The sequence below is a fragment of the Chiloscyllium plagiosum genome, chromosome 6, assembly GCF_004010195.1.
Source record: "Chiloscyllium plagiosum isolate BGI_BamShark_2017 chromosome 6, ASM401019v2, whole genome shotgun sequence".
In the NCBI taxonomy this organism is placed as follows: domain Eukaryota; kingdom Metazoa; phylum Chordata; class Chondrichthyes; order Orectolobiformes; family Hemiscylliidae; genus Chiloscyllium; species Chiloscyllium plagiosum.
The window spans coordinates 10093329-10111323 of NC_057715.1; the positions used below are offsets into that span (position 1 = coordinate 10093329).

The 17995-nt window shown below is 40.4% G+C and overlaps 2 protein-coding genes across 5 annotated transcripts in view; one reads left to right on the top strand and one right to left on the bottom strand.

Moving 5' to 3' along the window:
• The window catches only part of lig4 (ligase IV, DNA, ATP-dependent), a 24509-nt gene extending 15097 nt beyond the window's left edge, over positions 1-9412 (bottom strand). Inside the window, exons 1-2 of one of the 4 annotated variants that reach the window (XM_043691186.1) lie at positions 9326-9412; positions 1362-6165 (exon numbers count right to left, since the gene is read on the bottom strand). In XM_043691186.1, the coding sequence (XP_043547121.1) occupies positions 3394-6132 (2739 nt within the window). In that variant the 5' untranslated portion in view covers positions 6133-6165; positions 9326-9412 and the 3' untranslated portion in view covers positions 1362-3393. Of the gene's footprint in view, positions 1-1361; positions 6166-7591; positions 7686-8930; positions 9297-9325 lie in introns of those variants that run through there. The other 3 variants (XM_043691187.1, XM_043691185.1, XR_006311857.1) reach the window with 3 other exon arrangements.
• Positions 9413-9809: 397 nt separating this feature from the next.
• Positions 9810-17995, top strand: part of abhd13 (abhydrolase domain containing 13) — a 33704-nt gene continuing 25518 nt past the window's right edge. The window contains exon 1 of the mRNA XM_043691188.1: positions 9810-9891. The gene's annotated coding sequence lies outside the window, so the exon portion shown is untranslated. The remainder of the gene's footprint in view (positions 9892-17995) is intronic.

Consider the following 17995-nt stretch of genomic DNA (forward strand, 5'->3'; position numbering starts at 1 on the left):
TGTGCAAGTAAAACTTTGATGGATGTGGAAGGCTCCTTTAGGGCCTTGGATAGAGATGAGGAAGGAGGTGTGGGCGCAGGTTTTACAGTTCCTGCAGTGGCAGGGGAAAGTGCCAGGATGGGAGGGTGGGTTGTAGGGGGGGCGTAGACCTGACCAGGTAGTCACGGAGGGAACAGCCAAGTACTGCTTTCCTAAATGCAATCAAAGGCACTCATTTACTGTTGGATAGGTAGCACAGTGAGCTTCAGATGTTTTCTGCATTTTGTGCATATTTTTGCAAATTCCCATTATGTTGTGGTGAAACACCGTTTCAACACCCAGGTTGAAAGCCAGAGCAGATGCCCACACAGGGCAGAGACAGCTTCATGCTATAGAAATTAAGCCTTCCCTGGGACAGGCTTGAGGTCAAAATAACAACATTCTGTACTTCTGGAAGAGTAGCAGCTCAAGAGTTTTGAGGTCATACTTGTAGTTAAGGACACATTATAATTTGCACAAGATTCACCTCCTGTCTGCCTTTGGCTAACCCATTATTTGTGTCAAAAAGTGTGTTGCTGGAAAAGCACAGCTGATCAGGCAGCACCCAAACAGCAGGAGAGTTGACGTTTCGAGCTCTTCATCAGGTTGAAGAGCTTCTCCTCGAAACACTGACTCTCCTACTCCTCGGATGCTGACTGATCGGCTGTGCTTTTCCAGCGCCACACTCTTAGACTCTGATCTCCAGTATCTGCAGTCTTCGCTTTCTCCTAAGCCATTATTTGTAACAAATTAAGCTTGTAGCAAATGGTAAAACCAAATTTCTAACAGATAATGAAAAGTGACAATTTTAGATAAAAATCATTGAAATTACCCAATCAGTTGCCTTTTGAAATAATTTTCCAAAATACGCCTGTCCTTTTTGTGAAGATATGGAGGCACCAGGCAATGGATAACAAATTCCAGACTACATCAGTATTACTAGGAAGCAGTGAATAAAGCCACAGGCTTCAGTTCAAAACGAACTTACTCTGCATATGGAAACTGTAATGCAGTTGCAAGTACCAGAAAGATTTTCAGAGTTAGATGATCGTAATACCACATAAACCTACAAAGTTAAAGAAGAGCGACATGTAGAGTCTCATATTTCTAGGTGTGGATGATTTGAAAATACGGAGATGGGAGTTCGCATTGCTGTGGAATTATCTGTGACTTTCACACTGGTTGCAAGCTTTGTCTAGTGCCCAGCTATAGAATATTGGTCACCTATCTTGAGGAGAGGAAACCGCCACTTGTTCATGATCTGGTTGTCTTTTTTAAAGAGTGGATAATATCTATTATTATGTAATCGTGGATATCAATGTAATGCACAAATAGCCAACATGTTCCACATTTAAAGAGTTTACTTTTATTAAATAATTTTCCAAAGCACAACTTAATGATATTAAGATGGAGAAAAATATCAGCACATATAAACACCAGACTGAGTAAAAATGTAAAATTCTTTCTGAATAATATCATTTTATCATTGCTAAAGATACTCAAAATATACATTTTAATATTGAATTACAATTTAGTTTCGGAGCAAAAACAGGAATGGGAATGCTCCTTTCTTTAAAAAAAGTCTATTTTTTCATTGACTTGTTTGTATCATCACTGATGAAAATCAGCAACTCATTGTTAGAAATTAATCTTTCACATTTAAAAGATAAAGTTACTTTAACATCCAAAAAGTTAATTTATAACATAGAAACAGCATGTGCAAGTCAGACAATTTTTATTCAGAGACATTTCCTTACTTCAACCCATTATTAACCGACTCCACTACTTGCCATATCATGTGGTCTACCATGGATTATTCTCAACTTATGCATCTTCCAACACAATAAGGAACATAATGTACTTCAAAAATGGAAATCAATATATAGACATTAATGAAGCATCTGGTGCAAAAAGCTGATGACCTGACATGTATGCATTTTACAGATAATGAAGCAAAACTAAGCAGCTCTCAGACAATGTATCAAGTCCCCTGCAGTTTCAATAATTCAAAGATTCCAATGGTATTTAACTGGGTAAACAAATAACTTTATGGTCTATGGAGATTAACGCATTCAGAAAATTCTGTATGTGTTGAAAGTACATATATAATCATTGTTAAAATCTCAGAAGCTCCCTTAAAGAGATGAATGAACATGCTTGAGAACACCCTCTAAAACATTAACAAGTATTTGCTTCATGGATTCTACCACAACGACTTTGCAGCAGAATCAGGGAGTTTTATGCAAAACCACATATCCTCCTCCACTGTCTCACAATTTGTCACAATTTATGTCACCACCTTCACCCTGATTAGTCATGGAATGTCTTAATTTCAGTTTGTTCCTTTTTCCTTTCAGTAAGGAAAGTTTACAACACTCAGTTTGTACTTTTGTCCATAATGTTGTTTAAAGCTTGTTCTTTGGTTTGCTTGGAACAGTGCAACAAATGGTTAGGAATTTGAGGTATACATCACTAACTTAAACCAATATTCTAGCTTCATTAAGTGTCACTTTCAATACTTGAAACAGTTCCAGTTTGTAAGGTGACACAAAATGCCACTTGAAACAAACAGTCATATTAGAGAGAATGGTAAATACAGAGGAACCTCGATTTTCTGAACAACACAGGTGGGCAGTATTTTGTTTGGATAATCGAATATTCAGATAATAAAATGCTGGATAACACAGTTTAGCCAAGCATCAGGACCTTACAATCTTGTACGGATAATCCGAAATTCGGATAATCGAATGCTGGATAATCATGGTTCTTCTATATTACATTTATGGCAGACAAGGCAAATAATAATGACTGACTACAATATTCACTGTTAACTATGAAAGTTAATAGCTGGTAAGATCTCTGTGTCTGATTTTTGACTGATGTTGGATGTTATCTGTAAAGGATGTAAATTTTAATATGAGAATATTAACTTTATGATGATTAGGTTCAACATTTTGATGTTACTTTCACCTCTAGTATTGACTTTTTTTTTGCTGTTTTAACATTATTTCTGAAGCCTTAGTACCAACATTGAAATTTAAATGTTGATGATTGCTTTTCCATTTCTGGAGTGATGCCAAGCATTTTAGTTACCCAACTGAAATTTATGATAATCAGATACTAATATTATTGATGTATTTTTGCTTGTATTAAGAAACTCATCCTTTTTGGAGGACAAACTGAAAAGTGAAAATTAAAAAGTTCCATCTGGGTCATCTATTGCTACGTGTTCATGAGAAAAATAAGTGCAACAAAAGAAGAAAACTGTAAGTTTTGAGTAGAGTTGTACAGCTTCAGATACACTGATCTTCAAGCAATTTTGCAGACAAATTCTACACTGCCCACATTTTGCTCATATTTCAGAGATTATTTCTTCTACAGTAGGTAATTCTTTTCATCTTGCACACTTCCTGCTTTTACTGAATCAGTTACCCATGATTCCAGTACAATTTTGAACTTCCTTTCAAATGTCATCCTGAGCAATTTTAGTTCGGAAAGACGTCGTACATCACGACCAACGACGACATGTGAGACACCTTCGGTCAAATTAGTAACGCATTGTGCACCGTGAAATCGCAACTCCAAAACTCTCAAATCTAAGCTTGTGCCATGTACCTGTGCACTAGCATCACCAATTATAGCGTAAAGATCTACATAAACGATGCAGTGTCTGAACATACATAGAGGTGACGCATCCCAAAGGTAACGCTGTTCCAAGTCAGCAATAGCTTTAAAGGGTAAATGGTGTTCTGGTTTACTCATTCTTTTGAATATCTCCCGCAGATGGCTTTTATTAACATCAGCGTAATAACTGTCTCCATAGCAATCATATTCCTGGGCAAAATGTTTTTCTGTGCAAGGTGACATATGAATCATAAACTGGGGTTGCCATGGTATAAAACACTTCTTTTGCAAACAGTGCACCAACCAGTCAGCTTTGACCACATCAAGCTCATTAGCAGCAATAAGGTTTTTGACGCGGATATTAACTTTGCCAACAATAACGCAATAAGTGTCTGGCCCAGGGTTCTGCACGACCAACCCTCCACATTCAGCTATTCCCTTTTCTAGTTCTGCTTTAGGATGGTCATCAAGACCGTTCAAGACACAAAATTCAACATCTTCAAAAATATTAGAAACTTTGTCAACACTGGACAGATCTTGGGCTTTAAACTGTTCTGCAATGCCAATCAACTTTTTGGACTTTGAAGGAATTTTACGCTTTTTCTTGTCCAGTTCCTCATCATCTAGGTCAACATGTCTTGATGCAAGTTTCCCGGATGCCTTATCATGCAATTGATCCAAATCATGTAATGTCATACAATCATGCCAATCCTTATCATCTCTGATCTTTTCAATTCGCGGAAAACGCAAGGTGCAACCAGTTTTATACATATCACTGCTCACAATCTCAGCTGCTTTAACTTGTAGAATAACAGAATTGCATGGCTCAATGTAGACCTCTGGTTTTTCTGTGCCACAGAGGATATTTGGTGGAGGATCTCTTTTGCGGTACGGTTTCCAGTGTACAGCCAGTTTCTGCCCAAGATCGTACAATTCCTTCATGGTGTACCCAGATCCGACACGGCAAAGCGAGTGGAAGACTGATGGTTTCTCACCAGGTGAAGCAGGCTCTGCGACAGCACATAGGAAGTGAGATACCATTCCACCGCGATGTCCTTTCCCAAAGTAACCACCAACAATTAAGATATCAAGCTCATCCATCAAGCCATCAACATACTCCGGCTTAATTTTTGACCAGCCTTCACCACGCTTGTCTGGTTTATACACAGACAAAGGATCTTTCACCATGATTCCTTCTTCCCTTTTATCTATTGCTTCATTTAGGGCATCAGCTACATCCTTTCTTGATTTTATCTCAGTTTTCTCCACAACCTGAATGCGCCCTGGCACTGATGTGAAGAGAGTTTGAAGAATTTCATGCCTTTTCCTGAGGGTTTCATTTGCCAGCTTCTGGTTATTTACCATTAACACATCAAAGACACAGAAACAAGTTTGCAATTCTGAGTCTTCCACCATTCTTTTGATGTCAAACTTGTTGCCCTTCTGCGTAAAGGTTTGAGTGATGGGGTTGTAAGCCATCATTTCTCCATCAAGTATGCAGTTCTGCAAATTGCTCTTGAAGGTATTATGAATAAATGGTGTGAGGGATCCTTGCAATGGAGAAGCACCGAACTGCTGGGTGTAATCATATCCATTGCGTGAGAAATATTTGTAAACATCTCCGTCCTTGTGAAGCTGGATACGCTCTCCATCCAGCTTAGTTTCCAAATAGAAGCTCTGATTGTGCATTAACTTTTCAATGTGTTTTATGTTAGCAATGGCGGCAAGCATTGGCCGAAAAGGAGAGAACATCATGATAGAGACATCACTGAGGGACACTGTTGGATCATGAAGCTGTTTACAAACTTTCTCCAGATCTGTCGTTACACTGTGAAGCTCTGCTGCATCTGGGTGGAATAACTGGAATATAGTCTGCTGACTGATACCAAGTTTCATATCTTTCAAGATCATACGAATAAGCCACTTTTGTTCCAAAGCTGAACTCTGACAGATTAGCTGCAGCAGACTCTTTTTGATCAAATCTTTTTTCTTGGCAGCATTATTGAGTGCAATAGAATCCAAATGTTCATTCACATCCTGCACAAACAGCGTGCCTTTATTTGGACACCTCTGCTTCAAAACAAAATATGCAATCACAGCAAAATCACCAGCCTCTCCATGTGAACTGGTTGGAGCTCGATAGTTCAGAAGCTTAAGTGCATCTTTTCCATCTTTTGGTAGACCAAGAACATCAATGTAAAGTTTGGCAAGCATTGTCTCTTTTATTCCATATGCCATCCTTTCCCTTTCGAGCTGAGGAAGAATTAGACGCAGTGCTGGGTAGAAGGAATCAGTAGTGTTTAAATCATTCTTATGGAGTGTGTCATGGAAATTTCTCCACGAATCCAGAAAGTCCTTGAAATACTTATTTTTATCAGGTCTGGACCTACTTTTCTGGATTTTTTCCAGTGTTGAACACAAGTCAGAAAAAGGCACTTTACTGGCCACAGTCTTTATTAGCGAATTATTTGATGCAGATGCTGCAGACATGTTGAACTCGGGGTAATAGTGCACAGATGTAACCTACCAATTCAAAAGACAGGGAGGAAACATTAGGACAGATCATCAAAAGCTTGGTTAAAGAGAAGGAAGCAATTGTCATTTTTGAAAAACCATTCATAGGATGAGGATGAATTAAACTAAAATTCAAGAAAATAGTTGACAAAGCACATGGTGCATACTCAATATTGTGGACACTACATAGAAATGCCATTGTTTTATAGTATGCACCACATTTAATGCTGAAATTAAGAGACTTCAGTGCCCAAATGGGAGTTAACTGGTCTTTCCAGGATGAAGCTATAGGAAGGCTCGAGATTCAGGAAGAAAATGAAAAGTGGAATGGATATTTTTCTTTCGTATAAGTAACAATTTCATTGAAGAAAGTCCATAAAAGTAGACTTAGCTGTCACCTGATGAACAGACAAAAAAAATGTGATTGATGTTGCAACTCTAAATGGAAAATGGAAATCAAGTGTGCAGACATGCAGTTCCTCAACTGCAGTATGAACTGTGACATTAAGTCAATTCTGGAAGTGTAAAGCTGAAATGAGAAATAATGCTATAAAGCCTTTAGGGATTTGCACAAATAACAAGAATCTTACTTCAGAGGCAAATTCAAATGTGTTGTAGAGGCTTTAGAGATACTACTTCACAACAGTAATGGTGTAAGGCAAGTCACCATGAAGAACCACTGCAATGTGTGGTTGGTATCATCTGCACCACACTCCAGGTGAAGGTGAATACTGTAAATTTTGGAGATCAGAGTCAAGATTAGATTGCTGCTGGAAAAGCACAGCAGGTCAGGCAGCATCCGAGGAGCAGAAAAATCAACATTTCTGGCAAAGGCCCTTCATCAGGAATGCTGACAACACCCTGATGAAGGAGCAGCAATCCGAAAGCTAGTGCTTCCAAATAAACCTGTTGGAGTATAACCTGGTGTTGTGTGATTTTTAACTTTGTACACCCCAGTCCAACACCGGCATCTCCAAATCATGGCTTTGCCTGAAACGTTGATTCTCCTGCTCCTTGGATGCTGCCTGACCTGCTGCGCTTTTCCAGCACCACTCTAATCTTGACTCTGCACCACACTCCAATCAACCAGCAATCTGAGATAACCAAACACCTGTACAGAGCAAACAAATACGAAGCTGGAAAAGCAAAGCAGGCCAAACAGCATCTGAGAAGCGGGAAAGTCAACATTTCGGGCTGAAACCCTTCGTCAGGACTGGGTGATGGGGAGAGAGACAGGGTGGAAAATAGTAGAGTTTAAATGATAAAAGGGATCATTGTAAAAGGCATAATGGGATGATAATGGGACAAAGAAAAGACACAAAAGATAAAGCAAGAGGCATAAATGAGAAAAGAATCACCAACTGTAGCTGAAGTAAAGGGTAGAAGGTTTAGAGGATTTAAGGAAAAATGTTTTCACCCCGAGGGTGATGGGTACCTGGAACTCAATGACTGAAAGGGTAGCAGAAGCAGGAATCTCGTAACACTTAAGAAGCATTTAGATGATCACTTGAAGCATCATTGGATGCAAGACCGCAGGCAAAGTGCTGCAAAATAAAACTAGAGTAGATAAGCATTTGATGACTGGCCTGCACACAATAGGCTGAAGTGCTTCTTTCAACACTGTAAAACTTTATGACTCTGTCCGGGAAGCATCATTTGAATAGGTGTCAAATCTCAATCTGTTATTGCCAGTAAATGGAACAATGAAGGAGATGTCAAACTTTGATTTGCTTCTGCTGCTTTTGGAAGATCAAGCAGCGTGCACTAAGTTCAACAACAAAAACAGAACGCACTGGACAGATGGTGACAGTCACCAAGAAATGGCAGATGGACTTTAGTTTAGATAAACGTGAGGTGTTGCATTTTGGCAAGGCAAATCAAATCAAATACACTTAATGGCAATTAACAAAGAACCTTGCAGTGCAGGTTCATAGTTCCTTGAAAGTGGAGTAATATGTAGACAAGGTAATGAAGGTACGTATGCCTTTATTGGCAGGGCACTGAGTATAGGAGTTGGGAGGTCATTTTGCAGCTGTACAGGACATTGGTTAGACCACTTTTGGAATAGTGCATTCAATTCTGGTCACCCTGCTATAGGGAAGATGCTGATTAACTTGAAAGGATGCATAAAAGATTTACAAGGATGTTGCTGGGACGGGAGGGTTTGAGCTATAGGGAGAGGTTGAATATGCTGCAATAATTTTCCCTGGAGCAGAGATTGAGCGATGACATTATAGAAGTTTATAAAATCGGGTGTTTGGGGGGGGGGGGTGGATAACATGAAAAGCCAATGTCTTTTTTCCCCAGGGTGGGGGGGGGTCCAAAACTAGAGGGCTTAGATTTAAGGTGTGAGGAAAAAGGGGTCCTAAAAAGGGTCCAAAGGGGCAGCTTTTTCATACAGAGGATGTTGCATGTATGGAATGAACTGCCAGAGGAAGCGTCAACTCAGCACCACCCTCTTGAATTGTTCTCTCTGTCTGTTTACCCTCCACTCCCTCCGTTCCAACCCCAACCTCACCATCAAACCAGCTGATCTTCCCACCTACACCCTCCCAACTAACCTATCACTATCACACTCCCACCTCCATCTACCTATCACCATCCCAGGCCCCTGTCCCCCACCATCTAATTGATCTCTCAGCCCCACTTCCCCGTCACATTCTTGATAAAGGACTTATGCCGGAAACCTCGACTCTCGGATGCTGCCTTGACCGCCTGTGCTTTTCCAGCACCACGCTCTTTAACTCTGACCGTCCAGCATCTGCAGTCCTCACCTCCTCCAAAGCACTGAAGATCTGATGGTGCAGGAATGGAAAAGGGCTGGGCTAACTCCCAACAGCCCTGTCCAGACAAACATGAAACAGGATGAGGAAACACCAAGCCAAGAACTGTCAACAGTGGCTTGTCACAGGAACGGGAAGGGGGATGGAAGAGAGAGAGAGATTACAGCAGACGGAATAGTCGAGCCTGGTTCAGTTTGAAGGTGAATGGAGGTGCAGCTGCTGGGGCTGAATGGCCACAGTCTTCATGGTGACGGGCAACCGCCAATCCGGTGAACCCTCACTATCATCAGTATTACACAGCAGCCACTACCAACATCCAACAACCGGCGCCATTAACGATAATAAAGTATTGAGGAACGGTTCGCTCTGACTGAGGCTCAACTCACTGTTTCAGGTAAAAATCACCACAGCTCCTCGACCCCAGGGTCAGCCAGGCTCCGCGCAGGCGCATTCACCAGTTGCCAGGACTGCACAGGCGCATTGACACACAGAAGCTGCCGGTACCGCACAGGCGCATTGACACACAGAAGCTGCCGGTACCGCACAGGCGCATTCTCTCACACACAAGCGTCGGAACTGCACAAGCGCAGACTGACCCACAGGAGCTGGTTGGTCCAGCATAGGCGCAGTGAAAACAATAAAAATGTTGGAAATCGGAGCGGGTTAGGTAGAATGTGTGGTAAGAGAGCAAGCAAACGTTTCGAGTCTAGGTGACTCTTCATCAGAATTGTATAAGCACCGAAAGGAGCTGCCTGCTCTGCACAGGCGCTCTCCGGGCCACAGGAGCTGCGAGGCCCTTGGCGCCATATTGTGAGAGCGGAAGCTGATGGAGGTGCTTGTCGTCATTTCCGGCCTGTTGTTTTCAACCCCCCCCCTCCCCACTCCGTGTAAAGATGGAGTGTGTGTGTGAGTGAAGCAGTTGAATGCGGATTGTTCCCGAACAGTCATGAAGGTTTGTGTTTATGTTCCAGATTTTAAAGCGAGGCGCGGTTCGAGCCTCGTGCTCCTTTCCCACACCCAGAGAGAGAGACACCCCACACCCAGAGAGAGAGAGATTCCCCACCCCATCCCAGGTTGATTGCAGTGTCAGGTAAAATCTTTTTAAGATAATCTAAAAGTGAGAGTGTTAGAATTAATATATTATCTTTTACATTATAGTATCGGAATTGCCATTGAGGCATATTCTTTTATATGATCCCAGAAGAATCTTGCCTACTTGTACAAATCTGTGTTTCTGTCCCTTAAGTATAAGCTATTTCATCTCCTGTTTTAATGTTTCTTGCATGGTGTCAATGGAGGTAGCTGTCATCATACCTTTAAGATATGTGTAACTCTTTATGTATAAATGTGTAAGATTGTGGTCTCTATTAAATAACAACTCTTTTTTTGGGGGGGGGATATATAACAAGTTGTTTGAACTAGTTATATTGATGAATTTGACCTGATCGTGAAATTTTAAATGCAGGTTACATGCAAAATAACTTTTTGCATTTACCTGATCTTTGCTAGTTCACTTGAATTAAGTTCATATTATAATGACAAAATTCTGTTCATTGTGCTTGGTTGGAAAATTCTTCAAATTAAGCTCATATTCTTAAAACAAGGGGTACAAGTGGGCAGATTTTAAATGGCTCCCATGTTAAGTTCTAAATAACACATCCACACGCATGAAGCTGCTACATATTCATTATTATTTTATAATTCTTAGTCATTTGAAAGTAAGCAATTCATAGTTGACGGATCGGCTATCCTTCTTAAAAATGCTTTTATTCAATTATAGACATTTTTCACTGCACTAATTAAACTGTCAGTTGTTATTGTTGATCACATCAAGGATTTCTTTATAATGGTAAGGAAAGAATTATGCCCAATTGCACTGTTGCCTTGCACATGCAAGACTTTCCATTTGCGATTATGCAGCAGACAGTTGCAACCCACTGTCCTGGATGTGATTACCTGGCTCTGCCCAAACTGGACACTTGAATGCAAGGAGTCTGGTTAGAGTAATGTCTCTCTCTTAAATTTTAGTTCTGTATGTATAGCCCTAAAGTCTGTTGCATTCTCCTTCAGTTGAATAGCTTCAGAGTTGTGAGGGTTTTAAAATTGATTGATGCCTTCTTTAAACTCCACTTACTATACCTACAATAAAATCAAATGAAAGACAATATTGGATTATTAATCATTTGCTATTAGATTTGTGTATTTGCACAAGCTGAAACTGTTGGAAATTCTGTATTAGTGTCTGTTGGCCAGAAAAAAATGTCAAAGACAAAATACTGCAGATGCAGTAATTTTAACAGTTTTGTTTCAGGATAAAGATACTTGTGATGAACAAAAGCAAAGACTTATCATAGAGTGGAGAGGAACAGACATTAAATAACAAACAATGATGCTGCAAAGTAAAAGATGTCAATGAGACAAGAAGGAAGCTAAATCTATCAAAGATATAATTGGGAAAAGCAGAATCATGGTCAGTAATTACTGTCAAAGAATCAGAGGCAAAGTTTATGGTCTCTAATTGTTGAACCCAGTTCAGTTCCAGGAGGTTAATAAAGTGTAAACTGGAATGATGCGGTACCATTCTTTGAGTTTATATTCAGCATTATTGGATCCGTTAGTGAATGAGGTTTGTGATGTTAGAATGAGAGAGGGATGAAAAAATTTGGATGATGCATGACCAAGAGCTCAGTGTTACACCTACAAAACACTCATGCATATACACGTACTGTCTCACAGACAATCATAACCACCCCCAAACATACACACACACCCACCTGCACATATACACACACAGATTTGTGGAGTGAATTTGTACTTGCAGAATTACATTTTACTTTGCTGAAAACCTGCATGAATTCATGTAAGATTCTGGAAATCCATTTTTTAGATTAGAATCAGTCTGACCATTGTGGCTCACGCAGGACAGCTCACACCTTCAGTACATTATCTGGGCCAACAATGACACCAATTTTTAAAGTACACCTGGGAATGTAACTTTTTTAAAAAAGTTTTGCGAGTTACATATGAAAGAACTGAAACCAACATGTTCATTTTAAAAAATGAGAGACTTAAACAATCCAGGTCTTTTTCAATATATAATTTCAGTTACATCACATTGTAAACTTTTGCTATAAATCTGTGTCTTATGATCTTATACTCCACAACCAGCTGATGAAGTGCTCCGAAAGCTAGTGCTTCCAAATAAACCTGTTGGACTATAACCTGGCGCTGTGATTTTTAACTTTGAGCAACCTACAAAAAGAACTTGCAAGTGTCCAGTCACTGTACACCTACATTTTCCAGCATCCTGAGAGCTCTCCATTTCTCCTTGACCAGAAGCCTAACCAATCATTATGCTTCACCACCAACGGTCCCTCTAACTTTACTTGCTGCTGCGCAGACCTCCTGAGATCTGTGCATAGCAGCATTTTTTGAAGTGGAAACCGTGCATGGTATGCCAAACAGCATGAGCAGACTTTCCCTGTAGCCACACAGCTTAGAGGGAACGTCGCCCACCATACTGCTCACAAGGCTGAATTGACCAACTTCTCCTTTGACTCCAACTCACTTATACAGGGTATTTAAATTGGGAACAGATGTTCTCAGGGAAATGTTTGACAGAAATGTGCAAGTTGTTTAGGGAGCAGTTGCTGATAACGCTGGATAGGTTTGTCCAGCAAGGAAGAAATGGTAGGATGAAGGAGCCTTGGATGCCAAGGGATGTGGAACATCTAGTCAAGAGGAAGAAGGAAGCTCACTTAAGGTTGAGGAGGCAAGGATCAGATAGTGCTCTGGAAGCTACAAGGTAGCCAGGAAGCAACTGAAACATGGACTTAGGAGAACAAGAGGCATGAAAAGGTTTTAGCAGGTAGGATTAAAGAAAATCCTAAGACATTCTACACTAATATGAGGAACAAGAGGATGGCCAGAGTGAAGGTGGGACCGATCAGGGATAGTAGAGGGAACTTGCGCCTGGAGGCAGAGGAGGTCCTTAACGAGTACTTTGCTTCAATATTCACTACTGAGAGGGACCGTGACATTTGTGAGGACACTTGAAACAGGCTGATATGTTCAAACAGGTTGATGTTAAGAAGGAGAATCTACTGAAAATTTTGAAAAACGTAGGGATAGATAAGTCCCTGGGCCAGGTGGGATATACCCAAAGTTCATATGGGAAGCAAGGGAAGAGATTGTTGCACCTTTGGCGATGATCTTTGTGTCCTCACTGTCCACTAAAGTGGTGCTAGCTAATTGGAGGGTGGCAAATGTTATTCCCTTGTTCAAGAAAGGGAATAAGGATAATCCTGGGAATTACAGACCAGTCAGTTTTACATCAGTCATGGGCAAATTATTGGAGAGGATTCTGAGAGACAGGATTTATGATTACTTGGAAAACCATAGTTTGATTAGAGATGGTCAGCGTAGCTTTGAGGGGCAGACCATACCTCTCGAGCCTTTTTGAATTCTTTGTGGATGTGACAAAACTCATTGAAGTTAGAGCAGTGGATGTGGTGTACATGGATTTTAGCAAGGCGTTTGATAAGGTACCCCATGGTAGGCTCATTGAGAAAGTAAGAAGGCATGGGATACAGGGGGATTTGGCTGTCTGGATACAGAATTGGCTGGCTTATGCAAGACGGGGGGTGGTGGTACATGGAAAGTATTATGCCTTGAGCTTGATGACCAATAGTGTTCTGCAGGGATCTGTTCTAGGACCTCTACACCTTGTGACTTTATAAGTGATTTGGATGAGGAAACGGATGAGTGGGTTAGTAAGTTTGCCGGTGACACGAAGGTTGTGGAGTGGTAGATAGTGTGGAGGCCTGTTGTAATTTGCAACAGGCCATTGACAGGATGCAGAACTGGGTTGATAAATGGCAGATGGAGTTCAAGCTGGAAAAGTGTGAAGTGATCCATTTTGGAAGGTGAAATTTGAATGCAGAATACAGGATTAAAGGCAGGATTCTTGGCAGTGTGGAGGAACAAAAGGATCTTGGTGTCTGTGTCCAAAGATCCCTCAAAGTTGCCACCCAAGTCAATAGGGTTGTTGGTATATGGTGTATTGGCTTTCATTAGCAGGGGGATTAAGTTTAAGAGCTGCAAGGTTAGGTTGCAGCTCTGCAGAGCTCTGTGTTCAGTTTTGGTCACCTCATTACAGGAAGGATGTGGAATCTTTACAGAGGATGCAGAAGAGATTTACCAGGATGCTGCCTGGATTGGAGGGCATGTCTTATGAAGAAAGGTTGAGGGAGTCAGGGCTTTTCTCATTGGAATGAGAGGTGACTTGATAGAGGTGTACAAGATGATGAGAGGCATAAATAGAGTGAATTGTCAGAGACATTTTTCCCCGGGCAGAAATGGCTGTCACAAGGGGGCATAATATGGTGATTAGAAGAAGGTTTAGGGGAGATGTCAGAGTTTGGTTCTTTACAGATAGTGGTTGGTGCATGGCATGCACTGCCAGAGGTGGTAGTAGAGTCAAATAGTTTAAGGACATTTAAACGATTCTTGGATAGACACCTGGATGATACTACAATGAAGGGTATATAGGTTAGTTTGACCTTAGAGGTTGGCACAACGTTGCGGGCCGAAAAACCTTTATTGTGCTGTACTGTTCTACGTTCTATGACTTCACATTGGTCCTAATTATGTATAGCCCTTGCTTACTATGATCTGCCTGTACAGTTCGCAAACAAAACTTTTCACTGTGCTTTGATACACGTGACATATAAAATCAATCAATCAATCAATTTAATTGAATATGTAGTTGTTCTTTGTTCTAATCGTACACAGGTCCATTCCTTCCCCATTTGCTATTACATTGATGACTAACAGCAGCAATTCCTGTCCTCTTCCCCAACTGGAAAATTTAATTACTTTTTAATCTGGTTTGCGTACTCCTTCACTTCTTAATTTCTGAGGACAGACTGATGTCCTCTGATTCCTAGATAGCCTGCATTGCACACATTTCCACTTTGTGGTTGACTGGACAGAACTTTAACTTATTAGGGGGTAATGTGTTTTCTACTTGTCTTAATAGCCAGAACAGGAGGTGGCATTTAAACTTCATTCTGACCAAGGCACAATATAGTTCAATCATAATTTGTCAGTGTTGTAGGATATTTTATGCAGTTTTGTTTGCTACTTCTGCCAGATCCAGTGTGATGCCATGATCAAATATTCATACCAAAGGCACCATTCTTTCTGCAACACCCTTTCCCATTCTTCAGACACTATATTCCCATTCCTGTAGCAGTATCTTGTGCATCAATAGGAGATGCAACACCCGTACTGTTATTTGCTCCTTTCCAAAGTTTTAGAACCTCATTCCACAAAAATTAGTAATTTCCTTATGCTAATATAAATTTATTATAATGTGATGACACTGATGGCAGCCTATTTTTATTATATAATAAGGAAACAGCGGCAAACTGGATAATTGCTCTGTGTGGCATTTCTAATTGGCCTGCAAACGTCACCCAGGCCTTCTGGTCATCTATCACTTTATTTTCCCTTACAACTCCTGTAGCCTGTCCATGCGTGGCTTCGCAGAGTAACCTTGAAGCACAGCATATCACCTTTTGATTAGGTTCTTTAAAACCTTCTGCACTGAATAGTGAGCTCCAACATTTTCAAGTCAGAACCTCTGCCTTCATTTTGTTTTGCTTTTAGAAACCTAGAAAAGAGAAGCAAGAGTAGGCACTTTGGCCCTTCAAAATGCTCAACCATTATGACCATGGTTGATCATCCAACTCAGTACCCTGTTCCCTCTTTTGCCCCTTACCTTTTGGCCCCTTTTGCCTAAGTATGTTGGTCACAACTGCTTCCTGTGTCAGAGAATTTCACAGGCTCACCATTTAGTCAATGAAGAAATTTCTCTTGCCCTCAGTCCTAAATGGTCTACCCCATCTCCTGAAACTGTGACCCTGGTTCTGTACTCACTGGTCATCAGGAACAACCTTTCTGCATTTATTCTGTCAAGTTCTCTTTGATTTTTACAGGTTTCTGAGAGCCTGCGCCCCTGCCCACCTCCAGCAGCTTATCCTTCTAAGCTATATTGAATGTAGTACTAAGTGATGCAGTGTCTGTTCATATGTCAGTTCTGCCATCCCAGGAATCGTTCTGATGGCAGTTCGTTGCACTCCCTCCATTGTCAGAAGTATCCTTCCTCAGATAAGGAGATCAAAGCTGCACACAATGTTCCAGGTGTGGTCTCACCAAGGGCCTGTCCACCTGTAGCATCCCATCCCTGCTCCTATGCTCTAATCCTCTCACTCTGAAAGCCAACATATTGTTTGCTTTCTTCATTGCCTGCGGCACCTAAACGATCGCATTTAGCAACTGCACAAGGATACCTGGATCTTGTTGCACTACCTCCATTTCCAGTTTACTGCCATTCATATAATCAGAAAATAAACTTTTGATCTGACCACATCGAATTACATCTGCAATTGTTTCACCCATTTTTTTAAATTCACGGGAGGTGGCTGTCACTGGCTAGGCCAGCATTTTTTGCTTTAGGATAGTTAAGTGTGAACCACATTGCTATGGGCCAGGAGTCACATGTAGGCCAGAGCAGAGAAGGATGGCAGTTTCGTTGTCTAAAGGACATTAGTAAACCAGATGGGTTTTTCTGACAATCAACAATGGTTTCATGATCATCATTAGGCTCTTAATTCCAGATTTTTATTGAATTCAAACTTCTTCAGCCATGGTGGGATTCGAACTATGGTCCCCAGGGCATTACCTTGGTCTTTGGATTCATAGTCCAGCAATAACACCATGAGGCCACCACCTGCCAAAATTCTATACTTAGTTTCTAACTTATCTCCTTTTACAATGCTGCCCCTCCTGGTTTGGCATCTTCAATTTGCAATTTTGGATTCATGCTATTGATGTAAGTTAGACGCTCTGTTGATTCCTAGGAAAAATCTGGAATTGATTGTCTTCCTATATGTCTTTGACAAGTACATGCATCCTACCATACACCCAATTTCTTAACTATTCCTAAAGTTTACACTGAATTCTTAGAGGGTATTAAACTAGCATTTTGGATTGCACAGTATTTCTTCAGGTGTCTTTTGAAAGTGTAAGTGCAACATACATTTGTGTTTTTTTTTAGTTCTCTTGGGTGGTTACTTGCTCACCTGATAACATATGTGAGGACTTGACTTAATTATTTTCTTGTGCACTTCTATTTCATTCCTTCTCACATTCTGATCTTAGTTGTGCCTTGACTTGTTTCTACTGTTTAAATTAGTGCAGTCATCCCTTAAATAAGTGTTGTTCAATCAGACTGTTTGCTGCAATACAAACCCTGCCTTACACCTGTGGCACTATTTCAGATGTAATCATTGTGCTTGTTAGGGCATTCTGAAGACATGAAAAATAGAAAATAAATGCAAGTTTGTCCTTTCTTTACAATGTACATCAATATTACTTTTAAGTAAATACATTTCTACTTATAGTTTATATCATTTTCCATTTAACATTTTATCTAATAGCTTTTATTTGATGCTGTCATCAGTTTAACTGCAATTTTGCAATTCCTTTCAAAAGTAAGAAAGCATTTAGGGGGACAAAGTGGAAATGTATTCAGAAATTGTTGTACTATTCTGTTTCTAAATGTGTCGACCTTGCTTACTAATTTGGAATACAAAGTTAAAAATCACACAACACCAGGGTATAGTCCAACAAGTTTAATTGGAAGCACACTAGCTTTTGGAGTGACGCTCCTTCATCAGGTGGTGGTGGTGGGCTCAATCCTAACACACACTGTAAATTTTTGCTATAAATTCTGTGATGTAACTGAAATTATACATTGAAAAATTGATTGTCTGTTAATCCTTTCATCTGTTAGAATACCATGATAGTTTCACTTCTTTCATGTGCAAATCACAAAACCTTTTTTTTAAAAAGTTGCATTCTCGGGTTAGCTGTTAACAATGGTGATAGCTAGACAATATGTTGAGGGTGTTGGCCTCTTGTGTTCTCTGTCTATGCCACGATGTTTAGATTGATTCTAATCTAAAAAGTGAGATAACGGAGTTTTACAT